Genomic DNA, 14720 nt, shown 5'->3' with positions numbered 1-14720 from the left:
GGCGTGAGTGATGCATGATGTGTAATGCTCCGGTGTTCCGGCAGGTGTTGGGGCTTGGAGAGGCGTGAGTGATGCATGATGTGTAATGTTCCAGTGTTCCGGCAGGTGTTGGGGCTTGGCGAGGAGTGAGTGATGCATGATGTGTAATGTCCCGGTGTTTCGGCAGGTATTGGAGCTTGGTGAGGCTTGAGTGATGCATGATGTGTAATGTTCCGGTGTTCCGGCAGGTGTTGAGGCTTGGTGAGGCGTGAGTGATGCATGAGGTGTAATGTTCCGGCAGGTAGTGGAGCTTGGTGAGGCGTGAGTGATGCATGATGTGTAATGTTCCGGCAGGTGTTGAGGCTTGGTGAGGCGTGAGTGATGCATGATGTGTAATGTTCCGGTGTTCCGGCAGGTGTTGGGGCTTGGAGAGGCGTGAGTGATGCATGATGTGTAATGTTCTGGTGTTCCGGCAGGTGTTGGGGCTTGGAGAGGTGTGAGTGATGCATGATGTGTAATGTTCCGGTGTTTCGGCAGGTGTTGGGGCTTGGCGAGGCGTGAGTGATGCGTGATGTGTAATGTCCTGGTGTTTCGGCCGGTATTGGAGCTTGGTGAAGCGTGAGTGATGCATGATGTGTAACGTTCCGGGATATCCGGCAGGTGTTGGGGCTTGGAGAGGCGTGAGTGATGCATGATGTGTAATGTTCCGGCAGGTGTTGGGGCTTGGAGAGGCGTGAGTGATGCATGATGTGTAATGTTCCGGTGTTCCGGCAGGTGTTGGGGCTTGGAGAGGCGTGAGTGATGCGTGATGTGTAATGTTCCGGTGTTTCGGCAGGTGTTGGGGCTTGGCGAGGCGTGAGTGATGCATGATGTGTAATGTCCTGGTGTTTCGGCCGGTATTGGAGCTTGGCGAGGCGTGAGTGATGCATGATGTGTAATGTTCCGGCAGGTGTTGGGGCTTGGAGAGGCGTGAGTGATGCATGATGTGTAATGTTCCGGTGTTCCTGCAGGTGTTGGGGCTTGGAGAGGCGTGAGTGATGCATGATGTGTAATGTTCCGGTGTTCCGGCTGGTGTTGGGGCTTGGAGAGGCGTGAGTGATGCATGATGTGTAATGTTCCGGTGTTCCGGCAGGTGTTGGGGCTTGGAGAGGCGTGAGTGATGCGTGATGTGTAATGTTCCGGTGTTCCGGCAGGTGTTGGGGCTTGGAGAGGCGTGAGTGATGCGTGATGTGTAATGTTCCGGTGTTTCGGCAGGTGTTGGGGCTTGGAGAGGCGTGAGTGATGCATGATGTGTAATGTTCCGGTGTTCCGGCAGGTGTTGGGGCTTGGCGAGGCGTGAGTGATGCATGATGTGTAATGTCCTGGTGTTTCGGCCGGTATTGGAGCTTATTGAGGCGTGAGTGATGCATGATGTGTAATGTTCCGGTGTTCCGGCAGGTGTTGGGGCTTGGAGAGGCGTGAGTGATGCATGATGTGTAATGTTCCGGTGTTCCGGCAGGTGTTGGGGCTTGGAGAGGCGTGAGTGATGCATGATGTGTAATGTTCCGGTGTTCCGGCAGGTGTTGGGGCTTGGCGAGGCGTGGCACGGAGAGGGACAGAAGGTGCGACTCCTGAAGACGGCTCTCGATCAATATGCAGATAATGAAGGTTTTATTATCCTCTTCACTGAAAGGTGAGTTTTTTTGTTCTTGTTCTTTAATACGCATCCCATATATTCACCGAGACCGCACCAAGTGTACAGTGTACTGGGTGCAGTGTACAGGGTGCAGTGTACAGGGTGCAGGGTGTAGCGTACAGTGTACAGGTGCAGTGTACAGGGTGCAGTATGTAGAGTACAGGGTGCAGTATGTAGGGTGCAGGGTGCAGTGTACAAGGTGCAGTGTGTAGCATACAGTGTACAGGGTGCAGTATGGAAAGTGCAGTGTGCAGGGTGTAGCGTACAGTGTACAGGTGCAGTGTACAGGGTGCAGTATGTAGAGTACAGGGTGCAGTATGTAGTGTGCAGGGTGCAGTGTACAAGGTGCAGTGTGTAGTGTGCAGTGTACAGGGTGTAGTGTGCAAGGTGCAGTGTACAAGGTGCAGTATGTAGTGTACAGGGTGCAGTGTGTAGCATGCAGTGTACAGGATGTAGTGTGGAGTGTACAGGGTGCAGTGTGTAGCGTGCAGTGTACAGGGTGTAGTGTGGAGTGTACAGGGTGCAGTGTGTAGCGTGCAGTGTACAGGGTGCAGTGTGGAGTGTACAGGGTGTAGTGTGCAGTGTACAGAGTGCAGTGTGTAGGAGGCAGTGCAGGGTGCAGTGTGTACAGTACAGTGTGCGGTATGTAATGCTCAGTGTGTAGAGTACAGGGTGCAGTGTGTAGGAGGCAAGGTGCAGCATTCAGGGTGCAGTGTGTACAGTACATTGTGCGGTATGTAATGCGCAGTGTGTAGCGTACAGGGTGCATTGTGTAGGATGCAAGGTGCAGTGTTCAGGGTGCAGTGTGTACAGTACAGTGTGCGGCATGTAATGCGCAGAGTGTAGAGTACAGGGTGCATTGTGTAGGATGCAAGGTGCAGCGTTCAGGGTGCAGTGTGTACAGTACAGTGTGCGGTATGTAATGCGCAGTGTGTAGAGTACAGGGTGCAGTGTGTAGGAGGCAAGGTGCAGCGTTCAGGGTGCAGTGTGTACAGTACAGTGTGCAGTATGTAATGCGCAGTGTGTAGAGTACAGGGTGCATTGTGTAGGAGGCAAGGTGCAGTGTGTACAGTACAGTGTGCGGTATGTAATGCGCAGTGTGTATCGTACAGGGTGCATTGTGTAGGATGCAAGGTGCAGTGTTCAGGGTGCATTGTACTATGCAGGTTTGAGGCCTCTGCCATTAGCAGTGTAAGAATGGCAGAAGTTTAAATATTCCCTCTGAAAATCAATTGGTGAGTTTTTATTGGCTGTTGTAAACTCCACCCACTTTCCTGAATATGAATCCCGGTCACCCAGTGACCAACCGTGCCGAGTTTGAAAACCCTGTGATTAACTGTGTAAGAATGTAATCTTCTTAAAGTGAACCAGAGACGAAGCACCCTCATGTATTTCACCATATATATCAGTGGGAACATTAGAGAAAACACCTACCCTGCTCTCTGTTTCATCCTTCACAGCTCAGCCTGCTTGTTATCAGCCCTGACAAAATCCCAGACTGAGCATTCAGTCTGGCTTTGCTCAGGAATCTTTATAGCCGAGTCATTATAGCAGAGCCAGAAGGGGGCAGGCTTGGGCTTGAAAAGACATCCGAGAAGACAGACTAAGCTATATTGATTCCTGAGCAAAGCCAAACTGATTTTATCAGGGTTGATAACAAGCAGGCTGAGCAGTGAAGAATGAAACAGAGAGCAGGGTAGGTGTTTTCTCTAATGTTCCCACTGATAAACAGTGAGATGCAAAAATTTAGGCAACCTTGTTAATCGTCATGATTTTCCTGTATAAATCGTTGGATGTTATGATAAAAAAAAGTCAGTTAAATATATCATATAGGAGACACACACAGTGATATTTGAGAGGTGAAATGAAGTTTATTGGCTTTACAGCAAGTGTGCAATAATTGTTTAAATAAAATTAGGCAGGTGCATAAATTTGGGCAAAAATTGTCATTTTATTGATTCCAAAACCTTTAGAACTAATTATTGGAACTCAAATTGGCTTGGTAAGCTCAGTGACCACTGACCTACATACGGAAGTGAATCCAAATATAAGAAAGAGTTTTTAAGGGGGTCAATTGTAAATTTCCCTCCTCTTTTAATTTTCTCTCAAGAGTAGCAACATGGGGGTCTCAAAACAACTCTCAAATGACCTGAAGACAAAGATTGTTCACCATCATGGTTTGGGAAAGGATACAGAAAGCTGTCTCAGATTTCAGCTGTCTGTTTCCACAGTTAGGAACATATTGAGGAAATGGAAGCCCACAGGCTCAGTTCAAGTTAAGGCTCGGAGTGGCAGACCAAGAAAAATCTCAGATAGACATAAGCAACAAATGGTGAGAACAGTCAGTCAACCCACAGACCAGCACCAAAGACCTACAACGTCATTTTGCTGCAGATGGAGTCACTGTGCATCATTCAACCATTCGGCGCACTTTACACAAGGAGGTGCTGTATGCAAGAGTGAAGCAGAGGAAGCCTTTTTTCCTCCCACCATACAAACAGAGCCGCTTGAGGTATGCTAAAGCACATTTGGACAAGCCAGCTTCATTTTGGAATAAGGTGCTGTGGACTGATGAAACCAAAATTTAATTATTTGGGCATAACAAGGGGCGTCATGCATGGAGGAAAAACAACACTGCATTCCAAGAAAAACACCTGCTACCTACAGAAAAATATGGTGGTGGTTCCATCATGCTGTGGGGCTGTGTCGCCAGTGCAGGGACTGGGAATCTTGTCAAAGTTGAGGGACACATGGATTCCACTCAGTATCAGCAGATTCTGGAGACCAATGTCCAGGAATCTGTGACAAAGCTGAAGCTGCGCCGGGGCTGGATCTTTCAACTAGACAACGACCCTAAACACTGCTCAAAATCCACTAAGGCATTCGTGCAGAGGAACAAGTACAACGTTCTGGAATGGCCATCTCAGTCCCCAGACCTGAATATAATTGAAAATCTGTGGTGTGAGGTAAAGAGAGCTGTCCATGCTCGGAAGCCATCAAACCTGAATGAACTAGAGATGTTTTGTAAAGAGGAATGGTCCAAAATACCTTCAACCAGAATCCAGACTCTCATTGGAACCTACAGGAAGCGTTTAGAGGCGGTAATTTCTGCAAAAGGAGGATTTACTAAATATTGATTTTATTTCTTTTTTGTGGTGCCCAAATTTATGCGCCTGTCTAATTTTATTTAAAGAGACTCTGAAGCCTCTTTAAAAATCAGTTTGTAGCTCTTATTTATGTTAAGGATCTATGTCCGACCTAAAACACTGCTATCCTGATTCCTGCCCCTGAACGAGGGTGTTATCACCCTCGAATCCTAGGGCAAAGATCCACAACTTTCTTGGTCATCGATTTTGCTGCCCAGGGAGGCAGAGCTTACCGCTGCTACTCTGCCTCTGTTTGCATCAATCCACCGCAGATCTCCTCTCGCCCTCCCCTCTCAGTGAAAGAAGACTGAGAGGGGCGGGGAGAGGCGCTGTCACTCACTGCCACGTGGACCGGAGCGTACTGTGCAGTAGTTCTGCATCTGCACAGTATGCTCCGGTCCACGTGGCGGTGATTGATAGCGCCGCTCGCGCAGTACATGCCAACCTCCAGGTCGGCCTGACGTCATCGCCGGGGACCGGGAAGCTTCAGAGGCGAATGGCTCACTGCGGAGCTGAAGCAAAGGACATCCTGGGAGCTTGGGGCTGGACGAAGCCCCAGGTAAGTAGCACGTATTGTTCTTAAAACCCCCTGATGATAAAGAAATAGCATAAAAAATAGCTTCCACAAGAACTTAATGCTGAAAAATGAATAAAGTAAATCACCAGAATATTAAGCATAATTACCCCTTCTGTGTCATCTCTTCAGCATCTAGAACCACGTGTGGGAAGGTAGCTTCTGCCTCGTGTGTCTTCTCAGGAGATTGGTAGGCTAGTGTGAGCTATGAGCTTTCAGCTCCTACTTTTATAGTGATTGGATGCAATATGGCTGCCTAATCTGGACTTTCCCTAAATCTCTGGTTCTGATTGGCTGAGATTTCCGTGCGTCACTTGTTGTCTTGTTTTGAATACTGTAAATAGTTGACATTTAAAATAACCATAACAGTTTTTGTTTACAAATTCCTTAATTAACATATCTTTGGGAATGGATGTCGCCAGCCATCTTGTCCACTGATTTGACTTATTTTCCCCAGACATTGGGACTTTAAACATTAAAAAATGTTATTCATGACGCATTTCTGATGTGTCCCTCTGCTAATTACTTTGGAATGTCTCTGTTCTTTCCCAGACATGAAATCAGTCATGTTGATCCAGAAAATCTGTGAATGACAGATCTAGTAATTTAATGCTTATGGAAGTACACAGGGCTTCTAAAATACTCATTTAAATGTAGAGCTTATTATGTAATTATTTTTAAACAATTAATCTCGTAAGATATAATTGCATATTAAAACCTAATAGTTTAAAATCATTTTCTATTCTGAACAAATACATTTAATACATTTTATCGTTAGATGTCATTATTTAATCATTTTCCATATAAATTTTATGAGATAAAAACCACCAGGTGGCATCATTGTCCTAAATGTGGGACAACCTTGCAACGTTTATTGTTTGATAAGACTCATAACCCAAACATCTAAAATGTGTTTCAAACTTTTACTAGCAGAATCCAGCTTTTAAATGTAATTCAAAGTAATAAATTATATTATATTTAATTATAGTGTTTAACAACTATTTCTTTCTTTAGAAGGAATGTATTGATAAATAATATTTATGTGTAATAACAGAGCAAATACACATACAGTGCTTTGCAAAAGTATTCAGCCCGCTTGAAGTTTTCCACATTTTGTCACATTACTGCCACAAACATGAATACATTTTATTGGAATTCCACGTGAAAGACCAATACAAAGTGATGTACACGTGAGAAGTGGAACGAAAATCATACATCATTCCAAACTTTTTTTACAAATAAATAACTGCAAAGTGGTGTGTGCGTAATTATTCAGCCCCCTTTGGTCTGAGTGCAGTCAGTTGTCCATAGACATTGCCTGATGAGTGCTAATGACTAAATAGAGTGCACCTGTGTGTAATCTAATGTCAGTACAAATACAGCTGCTCTGTGATGGCCTCAGAGGTTGTCTAAGAGAATATTGGGAGCAACAACACCATGAAGTCCAAAGAACACACCAGACAGGTCAGGGATAAAGTTATTGAGAAATTTAAAGCTGGCTTAGGCTACAAAAAGATTTCCAAAGCCTTGAACATCCCACGGAGCACTGTTCAAGCGATCATTCAGAAATGGAAGGAGTATGGCACAACTGTAAACCTACCAAGACAAGGCCATCCACCTAAACTCACAGGCCGAAAAAGGAGAGCGCTGATCAGAAATGCAGTCAAGAGGCCCATGGTGACTCTGGTCGAGCTGCAGAGCTGTACAGCTCAGGTGGGGCAATCTGTCCATAGGAGAACTATTAGTCATGCACTGCACAAAGTTGGTCTTTATGGAAGAGTGGCAAGAAGAAAGGCATTGTTAACAGAAAGCATAAGAAGTCCCGTTTGCAGTTTTTGCCACAAGCCATGTGGGGGACACAGCAACCATGTGGAAGAAGGTGCTCTGGTCAGATGAGACCAAAATGAAACTTTTTGGCCAAAATGCAAAACGCTATGTGTGGCGGAAAACTAACACTGCACATCACTCAGAACACACCATCCCCACTGTCAAATATGGTGGTGGCAGCATCATGCTCTGGGGGTGCTTCTCTTCAGCAAGGGCAGGGAAGCTGGTCAGAGTTGATGGGAAGATGGATGGAGCCAAATACAGGGCAATCTTGGAAGACAACCTCTTGGAGTCTGCAAAAGACTTGAGACTGGGGCGGAGGTTCACCTTCCAGCAGGACAACAACCCTAAACATAAAGCCAGGGCAACAATGGAATGGTTTTAAAAAAAACATATTCATGTGTTAGAATGGCCCAGTCAAAGTCCAGATCTAAATCCAATCGAGAATCTGTGGCAAGATCTGAAAACTGCTGTTCACAAACGCTGTCCATCTAATCTGACTGAGCTGGAGCTGTTTTGCAAAGAAGAATGGGCAAGGATTTCAGTCTCTAGATGTGCAAAGCTGGTTGAGACATACCCTAAAAGACTGGCAGCTGTAATTGCAGCAAAAGGTGGTTCTACAAAGTATTGACTCAGGGGGCTGAATAATTACGCACACCACTTTGCAGTTATTGATTTGTAATAAATGTTTGGAATCATGTATGATTTTCATTCCACTTCTCACGTGTACACCACTTTGTTTTCCAATAAAATTGATGCATGTTTGTGGCAGTAATGTGACAAAATGTGGAAAACTTCAAGGGGGCCGAATACTTTTGCAAAGCACTGTATATGATTGACAGATAAAAGTTTAAAAATCACATTACTGCAGCAGTCTTCACACATTATGCTGTCTAACCTTGACATTTGAAAGATGCTTGTAACATAAACAAAAATAATCTTATGAGTTCCACTGCCTGAAATATGCTGAGACGTCCTAGAGCAATATTTTAAAGAAATACCCCAACTTTACAGTTTATAATGACGACATTTTGCATAGAACATTAAAACTTAAAACATACACAAGTGACAGCTTTTCCTACATAAATAAACTGCTAGAATTCTGACAGATAGTCCATCTCGGTAATACTTTCTGGTGTGATAGACCATATTGGTAGTAATACTCTCTGGGGTGATAGACCATCACGGTAATACATTCTGGGGTGATAGACCATCTCAGTAATACTCTCTGGGGTGATAGACCATCTCAGTAATACTCTCTGGGGTGATAGACCATCTCGGTAATACATTCTGGGGTGATAGACCATCTCGGTAATACTCTCTGGGGTGATAGACCATCTCTGTAATACTTTCTGGTGTGATAGACCATATTGGTAGTAATACTCTCTGGGGTGATAGACCATCTCAGTAATACTTTTCTGGTGTGATAGGCCATCTCAGTAATACTCTCTGGGGTGATAGAGCATCTCAGTAATACTCTCTGGGGTGATAGACCATCTCAGTAATACTCTCTGGGGTGATAGACCATCTCAGTAATACTCTCTGGGGTAATAGACCATCTCAGTACTTCTTTCTGGGGTGATAGACCATCTCAGTAATACTCTCTGGGGTAATAGACCATCTCGGTAATACATTCTGGGGTGATAGACCATCTCAGTACTACTTTCTGGGGTGATAGACCATCTCAGTAATACTTTCTGGGGTGATAGACCATCTCGGTAATACATTCTGGGGTGATAGACCATCTCGATAATTCTCTCTGGGGTGATAGACCATCTCGGTAATAGTCTCTGGGGTAATAGACCATCTCAGTACTACTTTCTGGGGTGATAGACCATCTCAGTAATACTTTCTGGGGTGATAGACCATCTCAGTAATACTTTCTAGTGTGATAGACCATCTCAGTACTACTTTCTGGGGTGATAGACCATCTCGGTAATACTTTCTGGGGTGATAGACCATCTCGGTAATACTCTCTGGGGTGATAGACCATCTCGGTAATACTCTCTGGGGTGATAGACCATCTCAGTAATACTCTCTGGGGTGATAGAGCATCTCAGTAATACTTATATTATATTCATCAAAAAGACATGAATTTTGTCAAAAAAATGATTTTTTTAACTTTCTGTGCTGACATTTTTCAAATAAAGTAAAATTTCTGTATACATGCAGCACGAAAAATGTGGACAAACATGTTTTTGATTAAAAAAAAAATCCATTCAGTCTATATTTATTGGTTTGGGTAAAAGTTATAGCGTTTCCAAACTATGGTGCCAAAAGTGAATTTTCCCATTTTGAAGCATCTCCGACTTTTCTGACCACCTGTCATGTTTCATGAGGTGCTAAAATTCCAGGATAGTATAAATACCCCCCAAATGACCCCATTTTGGAAAGAAGACATCCCAAAGTATTCAGTGAGAGGCATGGTGAGTTCATAGAAGATTTTATTTTTTGTCACAAGTTAGCGGAAAATGACACTTTGTGACAGAAAAAAAAAAAGTTTCCATTTCTTCTAACTTGCGACAAAAAAAAATGAAATCTGCCACGGACTCACTATGCTCCTCTCTGAATACCTTGAAGTGTCTACTTTCCAAAATGAGGTCATTTGTGGGGTGTGTTTACTGTCCTGGCATTTTGGGGGGTGCCTAATTGTAAGCACCCCTGTGAAGCCTAAAGGTGCTCATTGGACTTTGGGCCCCTTAGCGCAGTTAGGCTGCAAAAAAGTGCCACACATGTGGTATCGCCGTACTCAGGAGAAGTAGTATAATGTGTTTTGGGATGTATTTTTACACATACCCATGCTGGGTGGGAGAAATATCTCTGTAAATGACAATTTTTTGATTTTTTTTTTTTTACACACAATTGTCCATTTACAGAGAGATTTCTCCCACTCAGCATGGGTATGTGTAAAAATACACCCCAAAACACATTATACTACTTCTCCTGAGTACGGCGATACCACATGTGTGGCACTTTTTTGCACCCTAACTGCGCTAAGGGGCCCAAAGTCCAATGAGTACCTTTAGGATTTCACAGGTCATTTTGTGACATTTGGTTTCAAGACTACTCCTCACGGTTTAGGGCCCCTAAAATGCCAGGGCAGTATAGGAACCCCACTAATGACCCCATTTTAGAAAGAAGACACCCCAAGGTATTCCGTTAGGAGTATGGCGAGTTCATATAAGATTTTATTTTTTGGCACAAGTTAGAGGAAATTGATTTTAATTGTTTTTTTTTCACAAAGTGTCATTTTCCGCTAACCTGTGAAAAAAAAAAAATCTTCTATGAACTCACCATACTCCTAACGGAATACCTTTGGGTGTCTTCTTTCCAAAATGGGGTCATTTGTGGGGTTCCTATACTGCCCTGGCATTTTAGCGGCCCTAAACCGTGAGGAGTAGTCTTGAAACCAAATGTTGCAAAATGACCTGTGAAATCCTAAAGGTACTCATTGGACTTTGGGCCCCTTAGCGCAGTTAGGCTGCAAAAAAAGTGCCACACATGTGGTACTGCCGTGCTCAGAAGAAGTAGTATAATGTGTTTTGTGGTGTATTTTTACATATACCCATGCTGGGTGGGAGCAATATCTCTGTAAAAGACAAATTTTTAGATTTTTTTTTTACACACAATTGTCCATTTACAGAGAGATTTCTCCTACCCAGCATGGGTATGTGTAAAAATACACCCCAAAACACATTATACTGCTTCTCCTGAGTACGGCGATACCACATGTGTGACACTTTTTTGCAGCCTAGGTGCGCTAAGGGGCCCAACGTCCTATTCACAGGTCATTTTGAGGCATTTGTTTTCTAGACTACTCCTCACGGTTTAGGGCCCCTAAAATGCCAGGGCAGTATAGGAACCCCACAAGTGACCCCATTTTAGAAAGAAGACACCCCAAGGTATTCCGTTAGGTGTATGGTGAGTTCATAGAAGATTTTATTTTTTGTCACAAGTTAGTGAAAAATGACACTTTGTGAAAAAAACAATAAAAATCAATTTCCGCTAACTTTTGACAAAAAATAAAATCTTTATGAACTCGTCATACACCTAACAGAATACCTTGGGGTGTCTCTTATCTAAAATGGGGTCACTTGTGGGGTTCCTATACTGCCTTGGCATTTTACGGGCCCAAAACCGTGAGTAGTCTGGAAACCAAATGTCTCAAAATGACTGTTCAGGGGTATAAGCATCTGCAAATTTTGATGACAGGTGGTCTATGAGGGGGCGAATTTTGTGGAACCGGTCATAAGCAGGGTGGCTTTTTAGATGACAGATTGTATTGGGCCTGATCTGATGGATAGGAGTGCTAGGGGGGTGACAGGAGGTGATTGATGGGTGTCTCAGGGGGTGGTTAGAGGGGAAAATAGATGCAATCAATGCACTGGGGAGGTGATCGGAAGGGGGTCTGAGGGGGATCTGAGGGTTTGGGCGAGTGATCAGGAGCCCACACGGGGCAAATTAGGGCCTGATCTGATGGGTAGGTGTGCTAGGGGGTGACAGGTGGTGACAGGAGGTGATTGATGGGTGTCTCAAGGTGTGATTAGAGGGGGGAATAGATGCAAGCAATGCACTGGCGAGGTGATCAGGGCTGGGGTCTGAGGGCGTTCTCAGGGTGTGGGCGGGTGATTGGATGCCCTAGGGGCAGATAGGGGTCTAATCTGATGGGTAGCAGTGACAGGTGGTGACAGGGGGTGATTGATGGGTAATTAGTGGGTGTTTAGAGGAGAGAACAGATGTAAACAATGCACTTGGGAGGTGATCTGACGTCGGGTCTGCATTCGATCTGATGGTGTGGGTGGGTGATCAGATTGCCCGCAAGGGGCAGGTTAGGGGCTGATTGATGGGTGATTGACAGGTGATCAGTGGGTTATTACAGGGAAGAACAGATGTAAATAATGCACTGGCAAATTGATAAGGGGGGGTCTGAGGGCAATCTGAACATGTGGGCGGGTGATTGGGTGCCCGCAAGGGGCAGATTAGGGACTAATCTGATGGGTAACAGTGACAGGTGGTGATAGGGTGTGATTGATGGGTAATTAGTGGGTGTTTAGAGGAGAGAACAGATGTAAACAATGCACTTGGGAGGCGATCTTACGTCGGGTTTGCGGGCGATCTGATGGTGTGGGTGATCAGATTGCCCGCAAGGGGCAGGTTAGGGGCTGATTGATGGGTGGCAGTGACAGGGGGTGATTGACAGGTGATTGACAGGTGATCAGTGGGTTATTACAGGGGGGATAGATGCATACATGGTGAGTTCGTTTTTTTTGTCACAAGTTAGCGGGAATTGACACTGGGGAGAATCTTAGGGGTAGGGGGGGGGGGGGGGTGATCAGGAGGGAGCAGGGGGCAGTTTAGGGAATACAAAAAAATAGTGTTGACAGATAGTGATAGGGAGTGATTGATGGGTGGCAGTGACAGGGGGTGATTGATGGGTGATTAGGGGGGTGATTGGGTGCAAACAGGGGTCTGGGGGGTGTGCAGGGGGGGGGTCTGAGGGGTGCTGTGGGCGATCAGGGGGCGGGGGGGAGATCAGTGTGATTGGGTGCAGACTAGGGTGGCTGCATCCTGTCCTGGTGGTCCCTCGGACACTGGGACCACCAGGGCAGGAGGCAGCCAGTATAATAGGCTTTGTATACATTACAAAGCCTATTATACGCTTTGCATGCGGCAATCCGGGTGCTAGTAACCCGCCGGTGCTTCTGAACGGCCGGCGGGTTACAGCGCGAGGGGGTGGAGCCAGTCGCTGGCGGCTGATCGCCTCATGAATAATGCGATCGCCGCATAACCACACCCGCCGCCGACGATGGGCATATTGCGGTCGTTTGGGCCCAGCCCTTGCCGCCGCCCATCGGCTGTGGGCGGTCGGCAAGTGGTTAAAGAGACACTTAAGCCAGAAAAAAAAATGAGTTTTACTCACCTGGGGCTTCTACCAGCCCCCTGCAGCTGTCCTGTGCCCTCGCAGCCACTCACTAATCCTCTGGTCCCCCGCTGCCAGCTAGTTCTGCTTCTACCAGCCCCCTGCAGCAGTCCTGTGCCCTCGCAGCCACTCACTAATCCTCTGGTCCCCCGCTGCCAGCTAGTTCTGCTTCTACCAGCCCCATGCAGCCATCCTGTGCCCTCGCAGCCACTCACTAATCCTCTGGTCCCCCGCTACCAGCTAGTACTGCTTCTACCAGCCCCCTGCAGCCATCCTGTGCCCTCGCAGCCACTCACTAACCCTCCGGTCCCCCGCTGCCAGCTAGTTCTGCTTCTATCCGGCCCCCTGCAGCAGTCCTGTGCCCTCGCAGTCACTCACTAATCCTCTGGTCCCTCCTGCCAGCTAGTTCTGCTTCTACCAGCCCCCTGCAGCAGTCCTGTGCCCTCGCAGCCACTCACTAATCCTCTGGGCCCCTGCTGCCAGCTAGTTCTGCTTCTACCAGCCCCCTGCAGCAGTCCTGTGCCCTCGCAGCCCCTCACTAATCCTCTGGTCCCCGGCTGCCAGCTAGTTCTGCTGCTACCAGCCCCCTGCAGCCATCCTGTGCCCTCGCGGCCACTCACTAATCCTCTGGTCCCCGGCTGCCAGCTAGTTTTGTTTTTGCCGACAGGCCCGTCAGGACTGGCCACGCGTAGCTTTTTCCGCATTCCCGACTGTAATTAGCTCTATTGCGGGCCGCAACGCATAAAAAAATACGTTGCCGCATTACAAACGCATAGATATGTGACGTTGCCGCCCGCAATAGCGCTAATTGCAGTCGGGAATGCGGAAAAAGCTACGCGTCGCCAGTCCTGAAGGGCCTGTCTGCAAAAACGAAACTACCTGGCAGCGGGGGACCAGAGGATTAGTGAGTGGCTGCGAGGGCACAGGACTGCTGCAGGGGGCTGGTAGAAGCAGAACTAGCTGGCAGCAGGAGCAGAGGATTAGTGAGGGGCTGCGAGGGCACAGGACTGCTGCAGGGGGCTGGTAGAAGCAGAACTAGCTGGCAGCCGGGGACCAGAGGATTAGTGAGTGGCTGCGAGGGCACAGGATGGCTGCAGGGGGTTGGTAGAAGCAGAACTAGCTGGCAGCGGGGGACCAGAGGATTAGTGAGTGGCTGCGAGGGCACAGGACTGCTGCAGGGGGCTGGTAGAAGCAGAACTAGCTGGCAGCCGGGGACCAGAGGATTAGTGAGTGGCTGCGAGGGCACAGGACTGCTGCAGGGGGCTGGTAGAAGCAGAACTAGCTGGCAGCGGGGGACCAGAGGATTAGTGAGTGGCTGCGAGGGCACAGGACTGCTGCAGGGGGCTGGTAGAAGCAGAACTAGCTGGCAGCCGGGGACCAGAGGATTAGTAAGTGGCTGCGAGGGCACAGGACTGCTGCAGGGGGCTGGTAGAAGCAGAACTAGCTGGCAGCGGGGGACCAGAGGATTAGTGAGTGGCTGCGAGGGCACAGGACTGCTGCAGGGGGCTGGTAGAAGCAGAACTAGCTGGCAGCGGGGGACCAGAGGATTAGTGAGTGGCTGTGAGGGCACAGGACTGCTGCAGGGGGCTGGTAGAAGCA

At 47.1% G+C, this 14720-nt stretch overlaps 1 protein-coding gene across 3 annotated transcripts in view; it reads left to right on the top strand.

The window, feature by feature from the left end:
• The window catches only part of PLOD1 (procollagen-lysine,2-oxoglutarate 5-dioxygenase 1), a 170564-nt gene that overhangs the window by 47377 nt on the left and 108467 nt on the right, over nucleotides 1-14720 (top strand). For 2 of the 3 annotated variants that reach the window (XM_068238745.1, XM_068238744.1), the window contains exon 3: nucleotides 1539-1651. The exons of the other annotated variant lie outside the window; for it this stretch is intronic. In XM_068238745.1, coding sequence (XP_068094846.1) covers nucleotides 1539-1651 — 113 coding nt within the window. The remainder of the gene's footprint in view (nucleotides 1-1538; nucleotides 1652-14720) is intronic. 3 annotated transcript variants of the gene reach the window in all.

The sequence above is a fragment of the Hyperolius riggenbachi genome, chromosome 6, assembly GCF_040937935.1.
Source record: "Hyperolius riggenbachi isolate aHypRig1 chromosome 6, aHypRig1.pri, whole genome shotgun sequence".
In the NCBI taxonomy this organism is placed as follows: domain Eukaryota; kingdom Metazoa; phylum Chordata; class Amphibia; order Anura; family Hyperoliidae; genus Hyperolius; species Hyperolius riggenbachi.
Note: the sequence above shows the minus strand (reverse complement) of the source record. Positions and strands in the feature narration are given on the sequence as shown.